Source organism: Psammomys obesus, unplaced genomic scaffold, assembly GCF_907164565.1.
Source record: "Psammomys obesus unplaced genomic scaffold, mPsaObe1.curated_primary_1811, whole genome shotgun sequence".
Taxonomy (NCBI): domain Eukaryota; kingdom Metazoa; phylum Chordata; class Mammalia; order Rodentia; family Muridae; genus Psammomys; species Psammomys obesus.
The window spans coordinates 1,016,802-1,032,617 of NW_026594014.1; the positions used below are offsets into that span (position 1 = coordinate 1,016,802).

A 15,816-nucleotide genomic window follows, 5' to 3' on the forward strand; every position below is an offset into this window, starting at 1 on the left:
AGAAGAGCAGGAAGAGGAGCAGGAGGAGGAGGGAGATTTAGCTTTGGTCCGAAGCAGCGAGTCTGAGTCTCCAAGCACTCGGTGTCAGTGGAGCGAGGCAGACGCCCCGTTAGCAGTAGTGAAAAGGGAGCCGGCGGAGGCGCCGGGAGGAGGTGGAGGTATCCAGCAGAGGCAAAAGCACAAGCGAAGGCGGAAGCAGGGGGCACAGGCGGAAGCCCTGGGCACAGGTGGAGGCACCGTGATGGACCGCGAGCCTGTAGGGCTAGAGGAGCCAGTTGAGCAGAGTAGCACGGCTGCCCAGCTCTCGGAGGCCGCCAGCCAGGAGCTGGCGCAAGCGCCCACGGCAGCCCCAAGCCCCGAACCCCAAGATAGCAAAGACGACGTGAAGAAGTTTGCTTTTGACGCTTGTAATGACGTCTCCGCAGCTCCTAAAGAGTCCTCAGCCAGTGAGGGCGCTGATCAGAAAATGAGGTTTGTTGCTTCTCAGTCCTAGACCAGACGCTATCTCCTTTCATTGTTACTAGCGACACACATGAGCTGTTTAGAGCCTGCAGACGGCAGCCATGCTGCCCAGCTAGCTCCTTGCGAGCAGCTCCATGTCTCTTCGTATATTTAACGGGTGATTGGTTTTCCCCTACTCCATCTACTGTGGTTGGGCTCTTAAATTGATAACCGGAATGGAAAGCTAAACTGAATTGCTCTGTAGGGATCTGACATTGTATTTTCGTGGTCAGATTTTCCAACATAAACTCACAAAAGGTGTCTGTCAGTTTAATTTGACACTAATTCCCTGGTAGGTATTCAGTTTTAGCACATTCATACTTTGAAATTCGTTTGCTTCGGCTTTTCTGTGTAGCAGTAACATTCGTTTTTGTCTCCAGCTCTGTTAAGGAAGAACAGGATATAAAGCCAGTCATTAAAGATGAGAAAGGTAGGCCTCCCTTGGTTGTGTTACCATGTGGTGACCCAGAGAGGGGTGGACTACAGGCCAATTGCCCCTGTGCGCGGTGCTTTCCTGAACCACTGTCAGGATTTGGGGGTGGGGGAGGGGCCTTCTGTCTTGTGTGTCATGGGTAGCATACCTAGATGGGAACACCTTTGTTGTGAGTGACAAGGAGGTGCCTGTGAGACCCCCTGAGCCATCTTTCAAAGGCATCTTTGCCACAGGGTGTCACTGATTATTTCTGGAGTGAAGAGTCTGGTGGCTTCATTTAAAGTTTCTGCAGTGTGAGTCCGAGGACTCTGGCAACATGTAGAAAGCTAAACATCGGAGTGTCCTTGGTAGGCAGGTGCAGGGGGAACCCTGAGCTTTCCCTGCTCCCCTTCCCCAGTTGAGTATAATCTGAGCTGCAGGGTCACTGGATTGTCTTCGAAAACAAGGTAGACAGTTATTTGAGGAAGACCCCTGACCTCCATGCTCTTGCATAGGCATGACACAGGGAATCTTGCAGCTTTTGCCTCAGTGGCGATGATGACCTCCTCTCTCCAGGGCGTGCCAGCTGTGGCTCAGGAAGGAACCTGTGGGTCAGCGGGCTGTCCTCCAGCACACGCGCGACTGACCTCAAGAGCCTCTTCAGCAAGCATGGGAAGGTAGGGCACCCCACAGCTGCCTGCCAGCAAGGTGGTGTCTTGTAAAAGCATCTGGCTTCATAGCTTTTAGTGTCCATTTCCTCAGATGCTGATATTTTCTCTCGTTCACGCTGACGATGGAAACTGGGGCTTCCTGTGTGCTTGGGGAAGTGCTCTGTCACTGACAAGACCCACTGTCTTGGTTTGAACTTGGAGATAGGCTGTTGTTTGTAGCCCTTGGTGGCCTGAAACTCATTGTGGAGACCAGGCTGGCCTGAGACTTGCAGCACCACTCCGAGCCCCCTGCTGCGAATATGGCGCTCTCACAGTGGAACTGTCTTCCTGCGTACACATGTGGAACAGCTGTGGTGACTGCCTGGGCCACTCCCCTTGAGCTGGAACGGAGATGAGTTGGTAGAGCACTCAGCTGTGAAAGTCGTGCTAGTGGGTAGCGCAGTGAGTTAAGGCCGGCCTGCACTGCAGAAGGTTGGGAACACCACTGCTTCTTGGAGTACCCAGGCTCCAGCAGAGCTGACTCACCCTGCCTTTGCTTTTCTCAGCACCTTGTGAGGACAGGTCCCTTGGAATCTAAAGCCAGAACGGTTGTGTGCCAGTGATTAAGATGTTGCCCTCTGTCTTTCTCAGAAGCATTTTAGAAACTTGAGCAGGAGACTGGGTCCATCTTCTCACTAGTGCAGTCCACGCATTTCAGAGCTTTTCTCGGGCACGTGGGGACAGGAGGGGAGACTAATCCTGTGGTGGATGAGTGAACTCTGGGCAGGTGCCTGGGCATGGGTGTGGTCCCTGCAGAAGTCTTTGTTATCCTTGGTGCAGGCCTTGGCACCTGTTCCACCCTCAGCGGTTGTCATACTCACTGCAGGTGGTGTCGTAAGTCGGGCCCTGAAGCCACAGTTTTTGGTTGTTTGGTGCTGCTGTCCTCCATGCACTGTGCAGTGTACAGAGGCTTAGGGTGTGTCCCGGCCATTGCACGAGACAGAGCCTTGAGAGCCAGGGAGTGTGCTGTATCTGTGTAAGTCTCAAGGTCAGAAGCATGAGGACAGCAGGGGCTGAAAGTCAAGTGTCTCACAGTGGTCAAAGATGTTCCCAAGGCTTAGACCAGTGGCGCAGTGAGCCACGTGTGCACCTAGACACACAGCCATACCTCTAGTATAAGAAGCTGGGCACATGCCAGGGCGCATGCTTCTTTCCATTAGATACTGGTGCCTGGGGTTCAGGAGGACAACATGCCGCTCTTCTTCTCTGACTTCGGTCACGGGATGGTGCCCCCAGTATCCGGTCTGCCTGTCTGTCTGTCTGTCTGAAGTCCAAGCCTTTTGGTGCACCTGTCCCTCTGACTATTTGTCTCCCTGGAGGCTATTGAGCACATGAGTGCGTGTCTGCAAGTGATGGCCTATATGCTGGAGTGCAGCCCCGGGCCCCATAGAGCACAGGGTGATGCCAGTCCCTGCTGCTTTGCCCTTTTCACTTTAGTGCTCATGCTTGACATAGAAGTAGCATAGGCGGTTGGCATGGCCTTCATGTCTGAGGAGGGCAGCCTTGCTTTGCCATGGACAGACACACTTGTTCAGCGGGCTTTGCTTGGTCTTTGTCCTTCTTCAGCTACCCACTGTTATTTTTCTCCCAGCATTTTCAGATCTTTCTCCCTCCCTGACTTGCATCCTCTTCAGAACACATTGGGTTTTCTGGGCTTTGCTTTCCCTGCTTCCGTCTTTGGGAAGTCGTTTGTGGACCTTCCTGGAACCCTGCCAATGATTGTGTTCTGGGGTAGAGGTAGTTTATAATTCTGTGGCCCTGGGCTGGTGCCAAACTTCCAGCCCTTCCCCACTTTCTCAGGCCTGGTTGGGTTTCCAAGTTTTTGTTTCATTCTGGTAGGTTATCCTGAACTTTTGTCCATCCTCTCTATTATGTGATGACAGTCAGTGTCTTTTGGGGTTCTGGTGGCTTGGGGGAGCCCTACATCTTGCTGACATGTTGGGCTGCTGCTTGCCTGAGCAGATTCTGCCATCCACCAGGTTTGCCTGCGTCACCTGTGGCTGGTGACAGTGCACCTCTGTGCCTGTGGGCAGGTATGCCAGGGCTCAGAGACTCTGCGTTTCCTCAGCTGTCCTCTAACTTGCCTCAGTTTCCCTTCCCTGCCCATGCCCCAGGAACCCCAGGTGTGCAGAGCATCAGCCCTTCTCTGTGCTGCAGTACCTGCTGCCTTCACCACAGGGCCTGGCACAGAAGCTAGGGCCTGGCAGGGGCCAGGAGCTACTAGGCAGACACCTTTGACTTCACAGTCTGACTTGATTCTGTCTCTGTCCGTGTGATGTTCATTGGCTCTGCGTACTGTTTGTCACCAGGAGAGCTACTGTGTTCTGATAAATGCAGGTTCAGTAGAGTGCACCGAGGACGACTAGCCAGAGCTGAGTGCTGAGGACAGCAACAGTTGTTAGGTGTCTGCTACTTGGTCCTTAACAAGCCCTGTGGTCTTGTGACAGAAGTCAAGTGTGTCCTTACACCAGTGTGCTCTTTTCCTCGGAGGTCGTCGGCGCCAAGGTGGTCACCAACGCTCGCAGTCCTGGGGCCCGGTGCTACGGATTTGTGACTATGTCCACGTCAGATGAGGCCACCAAGTGCATCAGCCACCTACACAGGACTGAACTGCATGGGAGAATGATCTCCGTGGAGAAGGTGAGGTCCCTGCTGTAGTCACCCCCCAGCGATAGCAGGGCTGTGTCCCCCCAAGTCACCACCACCCCGTTACCTTCTAGGCCAAAAACGAACCCTATGGGAAGAAGTCGGCAGACAGGAGAGCTTGTGATCAGAAGGAGAAGGTGCCAGGGCTGGACAGGCCTCACCCTGTGGAGATCAAGACGGAGAAGTACAGTGACGTGGCGGCCCTGTCCCTTGGGGTCCCAGTGCCCTTCCTTCCACACCCCGCTTCCTAGCTGCTAGCCATGGGGCAGTGCAGTCCCTAGTGAGAGCCAGAGCCAGACAGCTGGGCAGCCTCCCGTCAGGCTGCATACCAGCTTCAGCAGCGCAGCCTTGACCTCCTGGCCTAGAGGTCGTCTGGGCTGACTCACCCAGATGAGCACCAGCTTCCCCAGCTTGCAGCCCTGCTTGCCACAGTACTGACCTTGAGCAGGTCATCTGTGTTATTCTCACATGTCAGGTTTTTCCATGTTCGTGAAAATATTAAAAGTATTACAGCATGCCATGCATTTCTGTGGCACCCTGGGGTGCCTTAGCTCCTTGCAACCCAGGGTCTCAGGTTTGCTTTTGCCAAAGGATATGGCTAGCAGAAGTAGCCACAGATCTGGAAGTCTGGCGAGTACCTAACAGCTTCCATGTCACTGTTGAGAAGACCTTGGCAGGAGGGCTCTATGCTATTGGTGTCAGTGCAGGTGGGGCTGGGCTTAGAGCTGCACAGTGGCTCTCTGTCCACATCGGTGGGTACTAGGCCAGCCTCTGAGAGCCATAGCCCTAAGAATGTGGGTGTCACTGGGATCATGTATCATGCCATGAGGCCAAATTGTCTGACTTCCACATATGTACCGTGGGTACACCCACACACAGAAGCCCTGTGTGGATGAGGCAGGCTCTGGGGGAAGTGCCTAGCAGCATAGCTTATTTCAAGACTCACTACAGGGGCTCCTGGCTGTAGCTATGTGGCCAAGCATGGCAGTTGGCAAGCCTGTGCTCTGCTGGTGGGCAGCGCATAAAGAGGTTTATTCCAGTGGTGTCATCTTGGGGCATGGTAACAGAACAGTGGTTTTTATTCTACCCATGAAAGGATTAAATATTACCAGAAATCTTGGGGAGTCCCAGCGGAGCCATTATATATATAAAATGTCTGGGAAATTAGGGTCCCCTCATGGGGCTCTGAATCTATGAAATTTAAGAGTATACAAATGCGAGCCTGAAGGTAGTGTTTAGAGGTAGAGTTTAGAGGGAGAACCCAGGGCAGAGTCAAGAGGAAGGAGAATGGAGCAAGGAAGGAAGAGAGGGCCATAGCTAAGTAAGCACTTTGTGTGCCTGCTGTGTAAGGATCTAGAAACTATGGGAAGCCATTCAGGCCAGGCTGAGCTTGCTCCCTGGGCTGGTATCATGGGTACTCTGCCCTTCTAGTCAGTATGTTGGTCAGTTAGTTGGTGCTGATATATTTTGAGATTGTGTCTCACCTTGTACAGCTGGCACCACTCAGCCCTCTTGCTTCAGTCTCCTAAAAGCTAGAGAGATAGGCTTATCCACTACACTGGATTAAAATTGGTTTTCTGTGAATGTATTTCTAAGGTGGCTCAAGTGGTAAGGCGCTTGCTACCAAACGTGGTGGCCTGAGTTTGATTACCAGAATTTGCATGGTAGATTCCAGTTCCTGCAAGTTGTCCTGTGTCTCCTATGTTTGCATTGTCGGTACAACCACACACAAAAGCAAAATAAATAATTTAGCTGGAAAGTCGCTCAGTAGGAGAGCACTTGACTAGCAAGCCCTGAGTTCCATCCCTAGCACCATGGAGAACCAGGTGTGATGGCACATGCCTGCCATCCCAGCACTAAGAGATGGAGACAGGAGGAGCAGGAGTTTGAAGCAGTGTGGGCTATATGAGTCTCTGAGTTAGCTGAGGAGCTGGGGCACAGCAGTACTCTGGTCCTGCTGTTTCCAGCTTTTTAGGCTGCCAAAGAGGAGCTGGAGTGGTGTAGGCCTCAGATCCTCCCCACTTGCTGGTGGGTGGGGCCAGTGGCTTCTGGGGGAACCTTGGGGAGACTATGGCTAACTATTTTCAACAGAACTGTGATCAAGAAGGAAGAGAAACTGGAAAGAAAGGAGGAGAAAAGGCCAGAAGACATTAAAAAGGAGAAGGATCAAGATGATCTCACTTCAGGAGCCGCCAGTCGGTCTCGAGTCACCAAATCAGGTGAGCAGCATCTTGGAAGCTGGTAGAAGGGACGGAGGCATGGTGGGGATAGCAGCTGTCATGGCAGGAAACAGGCAAGACATGTCACTTGACTGAGTTTTACTTTTTGTCCTCTATGAGCAACAGCTGCAGAGCAGGCCTAGCAGACCCTTCCGCAAAAATCACAGCGCCAGTGTGCACCAGGCTGAGTGTGCAGTCTTGGGGTAGGCACTGCCCACACAAGAGGAAGAAAGGAGCTTGCTCCACAGCAAAAGGCAGGCCTGAGCCTGGGGCTGGAAGTCATTGAAAACAGGGCTGTGTGTGCAGTCCATTTTCTTCGGGCCCCTCTTCTGACAGGGTGTAGTAATAACCTTGGAGCACAGGTGTACTCTGTGGCTCCTCACCAGCGGAGACACTCCTTTCAATGACAAAAGCTAAGAACTTAAAACTAGAATTCCTGGGTGTCTAATCCCAGCACTCTGGAAGCAAGGACAGCAGATCTCTTGAGTTTGAGGCCAGCCTGTTCTACAGAGTGAGTTCCAGGACAGCCAGGGCTCCAAGAGAAACCCTATCTCAAAAAAAAAAAAAAATCTGCCCACCAGCTCCTTTGGGACAAATGGAACATCCCTGCCACACACACACACAGGAAATATGCTCATTTCTGGGTGATACACCCTTCAGGGCTGTGCTTGTCATAGATTGCAAAGGGCAGTGAGCGCAGGCTGAGCTGTGGTGTGCCCACGTGCTCATGGCTGCCTGTGCTTTCCCTGCAGGAAGCAGAGGCACGGAGCGGACAGTTGTGATGGACAAGTCTAAGGGCGAACCCGTCATCAGTGTGAAGGCCACAAGCAGGTCAAAGGACAGAGTAAGCATTGACTCCCAGCCTCCCTTCTCCAGGAAGTGCCCTAGCTGGTGCTTTTTGTCCAGCTCTGCCCACTGTAGTAGAGGACTGAGGCACGGACCCCCTTGGCAAGTGACAGGTCTGTCTGGCTTGGTCTAATCTGATGAGGGCATACTTGTTTCTGCTGTTGGCCTTGTGCTAAATGAACCCAAAGGAAAGTAGGGCCTTGTCCTTGACAGCATCAGGGCTGTGTGGGTCTGCCCGTGGCTCTTCGTTCTGGAAGCCTCTGCCCAAAAGAGCCAGGCTGCACACTGTGTGTTCTGCCAGTCGCAGGCCCAGGGCTGGAGGGCAGCCGGTGATGAGTGCAGCGCAGGCATGCATGTTTGCTTGCCCTGTTCCCACCCCTGCAGGAGAAGAAAGTGAGCATTTGGCTCAGAGTGGCCGTGCTTGCAGGGTCCAGGGCCGTCTGGCCTGAGTGGGACCACGGCAGGAAAGCATCAGTGTAGCTGTGCAGAGAACTCACTGTAGAATGATGGCACATGCCCCCTACAACGCATGGCTTAGCTCATGCCAAAAGCCTGTGGTCCTGCTTCTGCTTTTTCCCTTCTCGTTTATATGCATGTGCACACATGCAGAGCAGCTTGTGGGATCCCCTGGACTTAAAATTGTCTACCCTTCTGGGTCCTTTGAGTCTAGAGTTTTCTGATTGTCCCGAATTACAAATGCCACCTTCCTGGTCTGTGAGGCTTTGGCCAACCCCGACTTCCACAAACACTCTCACCATGAAAGCCAGACCCTAGAGTACAGCCAGCTCTTACATGGGGCCACAGCACACAGACAGAAGAGTCTCGGTCTAAGCATGAGGTGCAACCTCCCTTCTACCTGGAAGGTGTGGCTTGGCTCTGCTCTGATGTTTGGGCGTTTTGGCAGGGCCTGTGCTAAATCTGTATGCTAGGCTGGCCTTGAAATTGGAATCCCGCTGCCATCCATCTCACGCTGATGTTACTGGTGCCTGGCCCCAAGCAACTCTGTAAGGTTGAGAATAGGCTGACTTCAGATGTCCTGCTTTGTGGTGAAAACAGAAGAGTAGTATTCAGGAGCTGGGCAGGACGGTGTGTGCCAGGCTGGCTCAAAAGCTCACAGCGAAACCCTGGCTTTCTGTACTGTGCTCTGGCTCCTGTCAGCCACCACGTCCTGCCCACTCAGTTCTGACTGAGTCATTCTGGTCACAGAGCTCCAAAAGTCAAGACCGTAAGTCGGAGGGCAGGGAGAAGAGAGATATCCTGTCCTTCGACAAGATCAAGGAGCAGCGGGAGCGAGAGCGCCAGAGGCAGCGGGAGCGGGAGATCCGGGAGACTGAACGGCGTCGGTAAGCAGGGGTGCCGGCCAAATCTGCCTTGACTCCCGAGGCTGCTTGGAAGTGGATGTGAGGGACAGTGACACTCAGAGCTTGGCAGGCCCCAGCCGAGTGTGGACCTCTGGGGGGGAGGCCACACACTGAGGCTGCAGCCTGGGGTGGGTCAGCTGATAGTCATCTGTGTGCAGGGAGCGGGAGCAGCGAGAGCGGGAGCAGCGACTGGATGCTTTCCAGGAACGTCGTGAGAAGGCCCGCCTGCAGCGGGAACGGCTGCAGCTCCAGTGCCAGCGTCAGCGGCTAGAACGCGAAAGATTAGAGCGGGAGCGGCTGGAGCGCGAGCGCATGCGCGTGGAACGGGAAAGACGCAAGGAGCAGCAGCGCATTATGCGGGAGCGTGAAGAACTGCGGCGGCAGCAAGAGCAGCTGCGTGCTGAGCAGGAACGGCGGGCACTGCGCAGACCCTACAACCTGGACGCCAGGTGAGTGCCTTGCCCCGTCCTGCCTCCTCTGTGGACAGGCGCGTGGAGCTGTTCCTTGGCCAGCCCTTTGTGTTGCCCAGCCACACTGCCCGGCATCCTATGCTTGTGGAAGGCCATAGACAGCAAATGCTGCTCTCAGCCCAGTGGATGGACGGGACGGTCCTGCTCAGGAAGCCTGTACTTCGCAGGCATGGGGTTCCAGTGTCCCGGCACTGTGTCATGCAAGTGTTCCTGGTGACAGTCAGCTCCCAGCAGCCTGCCTCCCCCCTTGGCGACTGGGATGCTGCTGCAACTGCCACCTTGAATTAAGTTTGTTTTACAAAATGCAAACCAGGAGAGAGGACGGCTACTGGCCTGAAGGGAAACGTGCAGCCATGGAGGACAGGTACCGAGACTTCCCACGGCCAGATCACCGCTACCACGGCTTCCACCACCGGGAGCGCAGCCATTACCAGGAACACGTCATAGACAGGTGAGCACTCTCCCCTGAGACAGCCCCCCAGGTATCATCCAGGTGCATGGCAGGTGAGCCCCGGGGCGCTCTGTGTAGACCTCCTCAGGACAGCTGCAGGTGGCACTGGGGAACACCAGGCCTAACACCGGGTGAGCCCACACCAAGCACCCAATGCCTAACCCTCAGTGTCCACATAGCCTTCCAGCAGATCTCAGGTTGGGCAGGGCTGCCTGGCCTAGAGGAGGAAGCAGGTTGGAAGGGGTGAGGGGTCACTTACCTCGGATTCCTGGACCTCACCCCCACCTTCCACACTGTAGTCCCCTTTTCTCGTGGGGTCTTGTCAGGTCTGCTCCTCAGACTGCCCAGACTGTCCATATTCTATAAAGTGTCTCTGTGCATTGATGGGGATGCCTGGCACAGCCTGTCTGGAGCAGCTTTCCTGGGCAGCCACTCACTTTCTGGCTCCAGGGAAACCCCAGCTGCCTGTGATGACCTGGCTCGCATCTCCCCAGGAAAGCCTTCTACCTACCACTGCCGTCCCTTCATGTTAGGTCCTAGCGCATATAGCTATGCTTGGCGGGGGCGAGCTTGTTCCCGGGGGAGGCGTCTGTTTCCACCCCACCCACCGGCATGCTGCCATACAGTGCCTTGTTCCCATTGCAGGAGGGACCTGTCCAGACCAGGAATGGAGGAGCGGGATAGGCAGGTGAGTGAGAATGGCCACCTGTGGCTCCTGCTGTTGGGGATGGGAGGGCCACCTGCTCCAGTCTAAGTCTCATGTAGAAACTGTCAACTCAGTCATTACTGTTTTGGGAATTTGGTGTCTTTTCTCTGGAGATCTGCATTTCCATGGCAGCTTTGAAGCCCTATGGGGAGTTGGGCCCAGGCTATGACCCCTCCAGTTTAGCTGTGTTGTAGTGCTGGAGTCATGACATACATTGTGTTCCCTGAGTCTAAAGGGTGGAGGTGGGGTTCTACAGGATGGGCCTGGGTCAGGATAGGGCTTTGGAAACAGCTCATGTTTGTGTGTGTGTCCCCTGAGGATTTTTTAAAATTTTATTGTTTTATTTATTATAATTTATTTACCTTGTATCCCTGCTATAGCCCCCTATCTCGCCCAGAGCATGTTTTTTGTCATTTCCCCCTTTCCTCTCAGGAAGGCTGGTACTTCATCAGCAAGAGCGCCCTGGTGGTGTAGAGAGCCCCTCATAGACACATTGCTGCTGGCCGTGCAGCACATCTAGGGGACACGGGCTATAGCTCGTGGGAAACAGGCGTGATAGGAAGTGAGAGCTGGCACTGTGTGCACGGCCCTGGGAGAGACAGCCCTTCTCCCCTGTGCCTGGCAGTACTACCTAGATGACCACCATGGCCACGGAGGGCCCCTCGAGCACCACGGCTGGGACTCCCGAGATGGCTGGCGTGGCTATAGCTGTGACAAGAAGTTGAATGAAGGCCAAGGGCTGCCCCCTCCACCCAAGTAAGTGTCCTATTCAAGAGGAGCTTGGGATGGGCTCCTGGGGTATTCGTGGAGGAGCAGGTGAAAGGATCCTCCCTGGCAGTGACCCACTTGGGATGTCCTCCTCCACCTGCTATCCCCGGATACACCATAGGTAGGGATCATGATGGCAGGGGTGCATTTGTCCCTGCCCCTTGGGTGGCAGCAGGGTGGGCGTCTCCACTCTAGCAGGAACACTCCGGGTTGGGTGGTTTGTGGTGAGCACAGGCCAGCTTCCACACAGTCCTGCTACCTCATCCTCCCCAGAGCTTCCCTGCTTCCCTGCCGCACACTGTCTGTTGACGGTCCCTAACTGGAGCCTGTGTTAGAGTGCTTTCATCTTGGAAAGCCCATACCACCAGCAGCCTGCACCTCATCCATCCGATCTCACCCACAAATCCAGCACCGTGGCTTTGCACGCACACACACACTCGTGCCCCTTTTATACATGCGCTTGGTCTCAGATTCCTCCATGCTGTGGTGTGTTTCTGAGTGGTGCTCTTGGCCACCGCTAAATTTCATACCTTGGACACTCCCATTTCTACCCATTGGGCTCAAGCAGGATACTTGTGCTCGCTTTCGGCTGTGGGTCATGTTGCCAGGAAAGGTGGGTCAGCACCTTTCCATGTAGGGGTAGGCCCAAGTGTGGACCACTGTGGCTTCTTGTGGCCCTACTGTGTAGCTGCCTTGCTGGGTGGCCAAGGTCCTTTCCCTGCTGGTGCCTAGTGTCCACATTGCCCGCAGTCCTATCTTTGAAGATGTCTGGACTTGGGCTCACGTCTCGGTATGATGGGAAGAACATGGGGGGCAGCCATGTGTCACCTTCTGTTTGGCAAAGGGTAAACCGAGAATGGGCAGAGCAGCACAACTCACGGCTGGAGGAGCAGCAGGTTCCTGCCTGGCACGGTGCCGTGGACACAACCATGACAGGCCATGAGCACTTACGGTGGCGAGGTAGGTAACAAGGGCTGCAAGGAGTGGGTGAGCATCAGGTTTACCCGCAGAGCCCACAGAGCCGTCTCTCTTCTGCAGGTGCTGAGCGGGCCATTGCAGGGCCCGGGCATGGGCATGTGGCACCAGGCCGGGGTGGCATGGCTGGGTAAGAAGGCTTCAGTGTCTGCCACTGCCTCCTCCTTTCTCCCTTCCTCTACATGTCTGCTCCCCTGGCTGAGCTGGCCTGCATGAACTCTACAGGGCCCTGTCCTGTGTGAGTTGGAACCTTGTGGTCACCAGCCATGGCCCTTACAAACCATCCACCTCTGTTCTAGGCAAGGGAGCTTTGCACACGGCGGACATTCCCAGGGCCATGTGGTACCCAGTGGTGGACTGGAAGGTGGTGGCGTGACCAGTCAGGACCAGGGTGGCCGAGTCCCCCACCCCCACCCCCACTTCACCCGCCGCTACTGAGCCCTGCTCTGGACCAAACCCTGCTGCTCTAAGTAGGCAGAGGCTGCAGCCCAAGCCACCTCCCACTGTGGCACCGCCAGCAGTCGCAGGTTCTGCCAAGTGTCATGTGAACTCACTCACTCTCCTGGTGTTTTTAATAAACACAGTCCCGTTCTGCATTTGTAAGACAAGGTCTGTGTTGTCAGGCATTCGCATCCCTCACATGTTCATCCATTTGCTCAGCTGTTATGTCTGCAGCTGTGACCTGCACTTGCCTGTGCTCAGGGTCCAGGTCTTCTGCCCTTCAGCTTAGACATGGCAGAGCTGGAATCAAGCCGGAGACTCAAGAGGCTGTGTCGTTGGAGGGCTGTTACAGAGCCTTTTCCCTGAGACTGGTCCAGAGCCTGAGCTGGCTTTCCCTAGAGTCCTCCTTGAAAGGCAACAGGCTGGTGGAGGCAGGCACTTAGGTGCACTCCTGGGCAGTGTCAGCCAGGCTCTGGCTGCAGGTTGACCCACCTCTGGATTTGTCTCCATCCCATCCCCCCTGAGCACAGGCTCAGTTCTGAGAGCACCCAAACCCCTGTGGTCCATGCATGGTGACTGAGGGTCTCTTCGGGATATCTTTTTTTTAGCAGTTGACCCCACCATGAGCTGGCTGTAAGGTCACTAGGTCCTCTGAGCCAAAACTTTGGTGCCTACCCTGCCTTGGGCCATCTCTGGCCAGGATCGCATCTGTCCTCCTTGCGTCTGTCTACCAGTGCTGGGCGACACTAAGCTTGCCTCTACATCCCTCAGCCTGCCGGAGCTCTCCTTGCCACCAGCACGCGTGCCTGGTCACGTGGACACCTGCAGCCCTGCTCCAGGCCTAGGCCTGACCAGGCCTGTCCCTGAGGCTGTATTTGGTCAGAATGGCAAGGCTGGCCTTGGCTCGGTTTAAGGAGTGAGGAGGCAGATTGTACGTGCTGAGGGCTACTGAGTGTGTCAGCAGTTCAGCATGTCTGCTAGGCAGTGTTAGTGGTTCACATGTCATCCCAGCATTGAGGACAGCATGTGCTGTGCCTTAAAACCAGGCAGGACCTCGGACCTCGAGGACACAGTGCTCATGGCATGAGCCAGACATAGGACACACCCAACAGGGCCCACTGCCAGGACATCCCTGCAGTTCTCAGCCACAGAAAGGAAGAGGCATTATGCTGCAGGAAGTTGGGAGAGGATGTAGTTAGTGTGGAAAGTGAATGTAGCTTTATAGAGCTGAGATGGACTCTTCAGGAGGTGGATGGTGGGCGTGGCCAACCTTGCCCTCAAGCTTAGGTGGTAAACTTTGTCTTTGGGGTGGTGGTTTAAGGGGACCTCACTCCATGTAGGCTGGCTGGTCTCAAACTCAAAACCCTGTCCTGCTTGCTGGAGGGCTTGTTACACTGCAGAAAAGGCCTATAGTACCTAGCATGCAGCAAGTGCTTTATCAAGTGCAAGTCCTAAGAGCTGGAAGTGCCAGTTGACCTATGACTACCTCCTCTGTCCAGGTTCCAGGCCCTGTCTACCTCCTGTCTCTGTGGCCTGCATCTTCTCAGGTGCAGGGATTACGATGCAGAGGGGACAGTTCACCTGTGTAACCTTGCACAGTCCACTTTAAGAAATCTCATCACCAGGTGTGCTGGGATAGGCCTCCCTCAGTTCAAGGCAGCCTGGGCTACATAGAAAGTTCCAGTACAAGAAAAAGAAACCTGATAGCGCCAGTCAGGTCAGTCATGCCATGCCATCAGTCAGGGTGGCTGATGACTCATGGAAATGCTATCCTGGTACCTAGGCAGGTGTGACCACAGCCTTCGACTCACTTAACATTGCTTCTCAAAGGGTGGTCACCGCCTAGGCGGCAAGTCAGATGACCCAGTCCTTGCTTCTCTTCAGACAGGCTGGAACCCCTGGGTACATGCTAATGTCACCTGCTTTGGGATAAGCATTCAGGGACCTGCCCCTTGAGCTTGCTGCACATACTATAAAATAAACAAGTAAACAACCAATAAGAAAAAGCTCCCAAGCAAAGGAAAATGTCTACAAAAATACCATCGGTTTCATTTTGTGTTGATTAATTACTAGGCATAGGGCCTGCCCTGAAGTGTGGTTAGTAAACTCAGGACATTCCACTGGAGAAAATGGCTTTTTCCTTCACCCCTAGGTGAACTGGAGGTAGGTTTTGGGTAGGGGTGGCAGCTCCAGTGGGAGCCCTCTTCCCTGTGCCTGCAGTGGGGCCTGCCTGCCTTGAACATGTGCGTGCCTCCACAGTTTGACTGAGTTCATGTGTGTTGGTCCTGTTGTGTCTGGAAGACATTGTTTCCTTGGAGATTTTCCCGCCTCCTCTCTCACAGTACCCTGTGCCCTGGAGTGTGATGGAGACATCCCATTTATGACTGGGCGCCTTGAAGCCTCACTCTCTGCAGTGTCCAGCTGTGGGCTTCTGTTAGTTCCTGTCCACTGTGGGAGAAAGCTTCCCCAATTGCTTTCTCCTAAAGTGAGGCCTTTAGGTCAGCACAAAGCTGCTCTCCCTATGACACCATCATTTAAGAAGTTGGGGCAGGAAGATTGTGGGTTCTAGGTCGTCTTGGATTGTGTAGCTCCACCCTGTCCAAGAAACAGTGGCTCCTGCTGTTGTTGGTAATGTCATGTTTGCAGTCTTTAAAACAAGGCCCTTGTCTCCAGCCCCTGGGGCACTGCTCCCTGTGGGGGGAATTAAGAGTTAAAGCCACCAAAGGTGTCTTATCTTCTAGACTTATCACACCCACCTGCTGGGGACTAAGAAGCCATTGGTCGCCAGCAAAATGACAGGGCTTCATGGCAGACTCCTAGGAGGCACTGGTCATTCCTCAAGCATGACTGAGCATTTAGAGTCCTCTGGAATAAAACCAGTAGAGTGGCTTTCACAGTGTCTCCAAGGTCTTGTTCCTGTGGTCACCAGTGGGAGCAGGCAGGGAACTCCGCCTGCTGTTTGGGGTTCCTTGAGAAAGGGAAACCCATGTCCTTGTGCTCCCCTCGGGTTCCACTTTGCCATTCACTTCCAGATACTTCTTGCACACTGGGGACATGTCAGAAGCTGCTTGGCATTCTGGAGGTGACCAGCAGGAACAGTGTTTCCCAGAGAGGGAACAGCGTATAGAGGATCCCCTAGGAGGGAGGACAGGAGGACTGGAGGGACAGAGCAAGCAGAGATGTGAGGACTGGAACGCAGACTCTAGCCTGAGGGCTCCATGGACCTACAGCTTCAGCCCTGGAGGGGAGATAATGGAGGGTTTCCAATGGGATCCAAATCCCTAACATCAGGGACCCAACAGCAAGGAGG

At 54.4% G+C, this 15,816-nt stretch overlaps 1 protein-coding gene across 1 annotated transcript in view; it reads left to right on the plus strand.

Moving 5' to 3' along the window:
- LOC129684529 (scaffold attachment factor B2-like) overlaps positions 1–12,673 on the plus strand; it is a 21,565-nt gene extending 8,892 nt beyond the window's left edge. Inside the window, exons 7-20 of the mRNA XM_055617718.1 lie at positions 860–931; positions 1,490–1,590; positions 4,114–4,263; positions 4,344–4,453; positions 6,361–6,488; positions 7,241–7,332; positions 8,541–8,677; positions 8,854–9,144; positions 9,479–9,616; positions 10,262–10,304; positions 10,948–11,078; positions 11,935–12,050; positions 12,129–12,195; positions 12,365–12,673. Coding sequence (XP_055473693.1) covers positions 860–931; positions 1,490–1,590; positions 4,114–4,263; positions 4,344–4,453; positions 6,361–6,488; positions 7,241–7,332; positions 8,541–8,677; positions 8,854–9,144; positions 9,479–9,616; positions 10,262–10,304; positions 10,948–11,078; positions 11,935–12,050; positions 12,129–12,195; positions 12,365–12,503 — 1,715 coding nt within the window. The 3' untranslated portion in view covers positions 12,504–12,673. The remainder of the gene's footprint in view (positions 1–859; positions 932–1,489; positions 1,591–4,113; positions 4,264–4,343; positions 4,454–6,360; positions 6,489–7,240; positions 7,333–8,540; positions 8,678–8,853; positions 9,145–9,478; positions 9,617–10,261; positions 10,305–10,947; positions 11,079–11,934; positions 12,051–12,128; positions 12,196–12,364) is intronic.
- Positions 12,674–15,816: the final 3,143 nt, after the last annotated feature.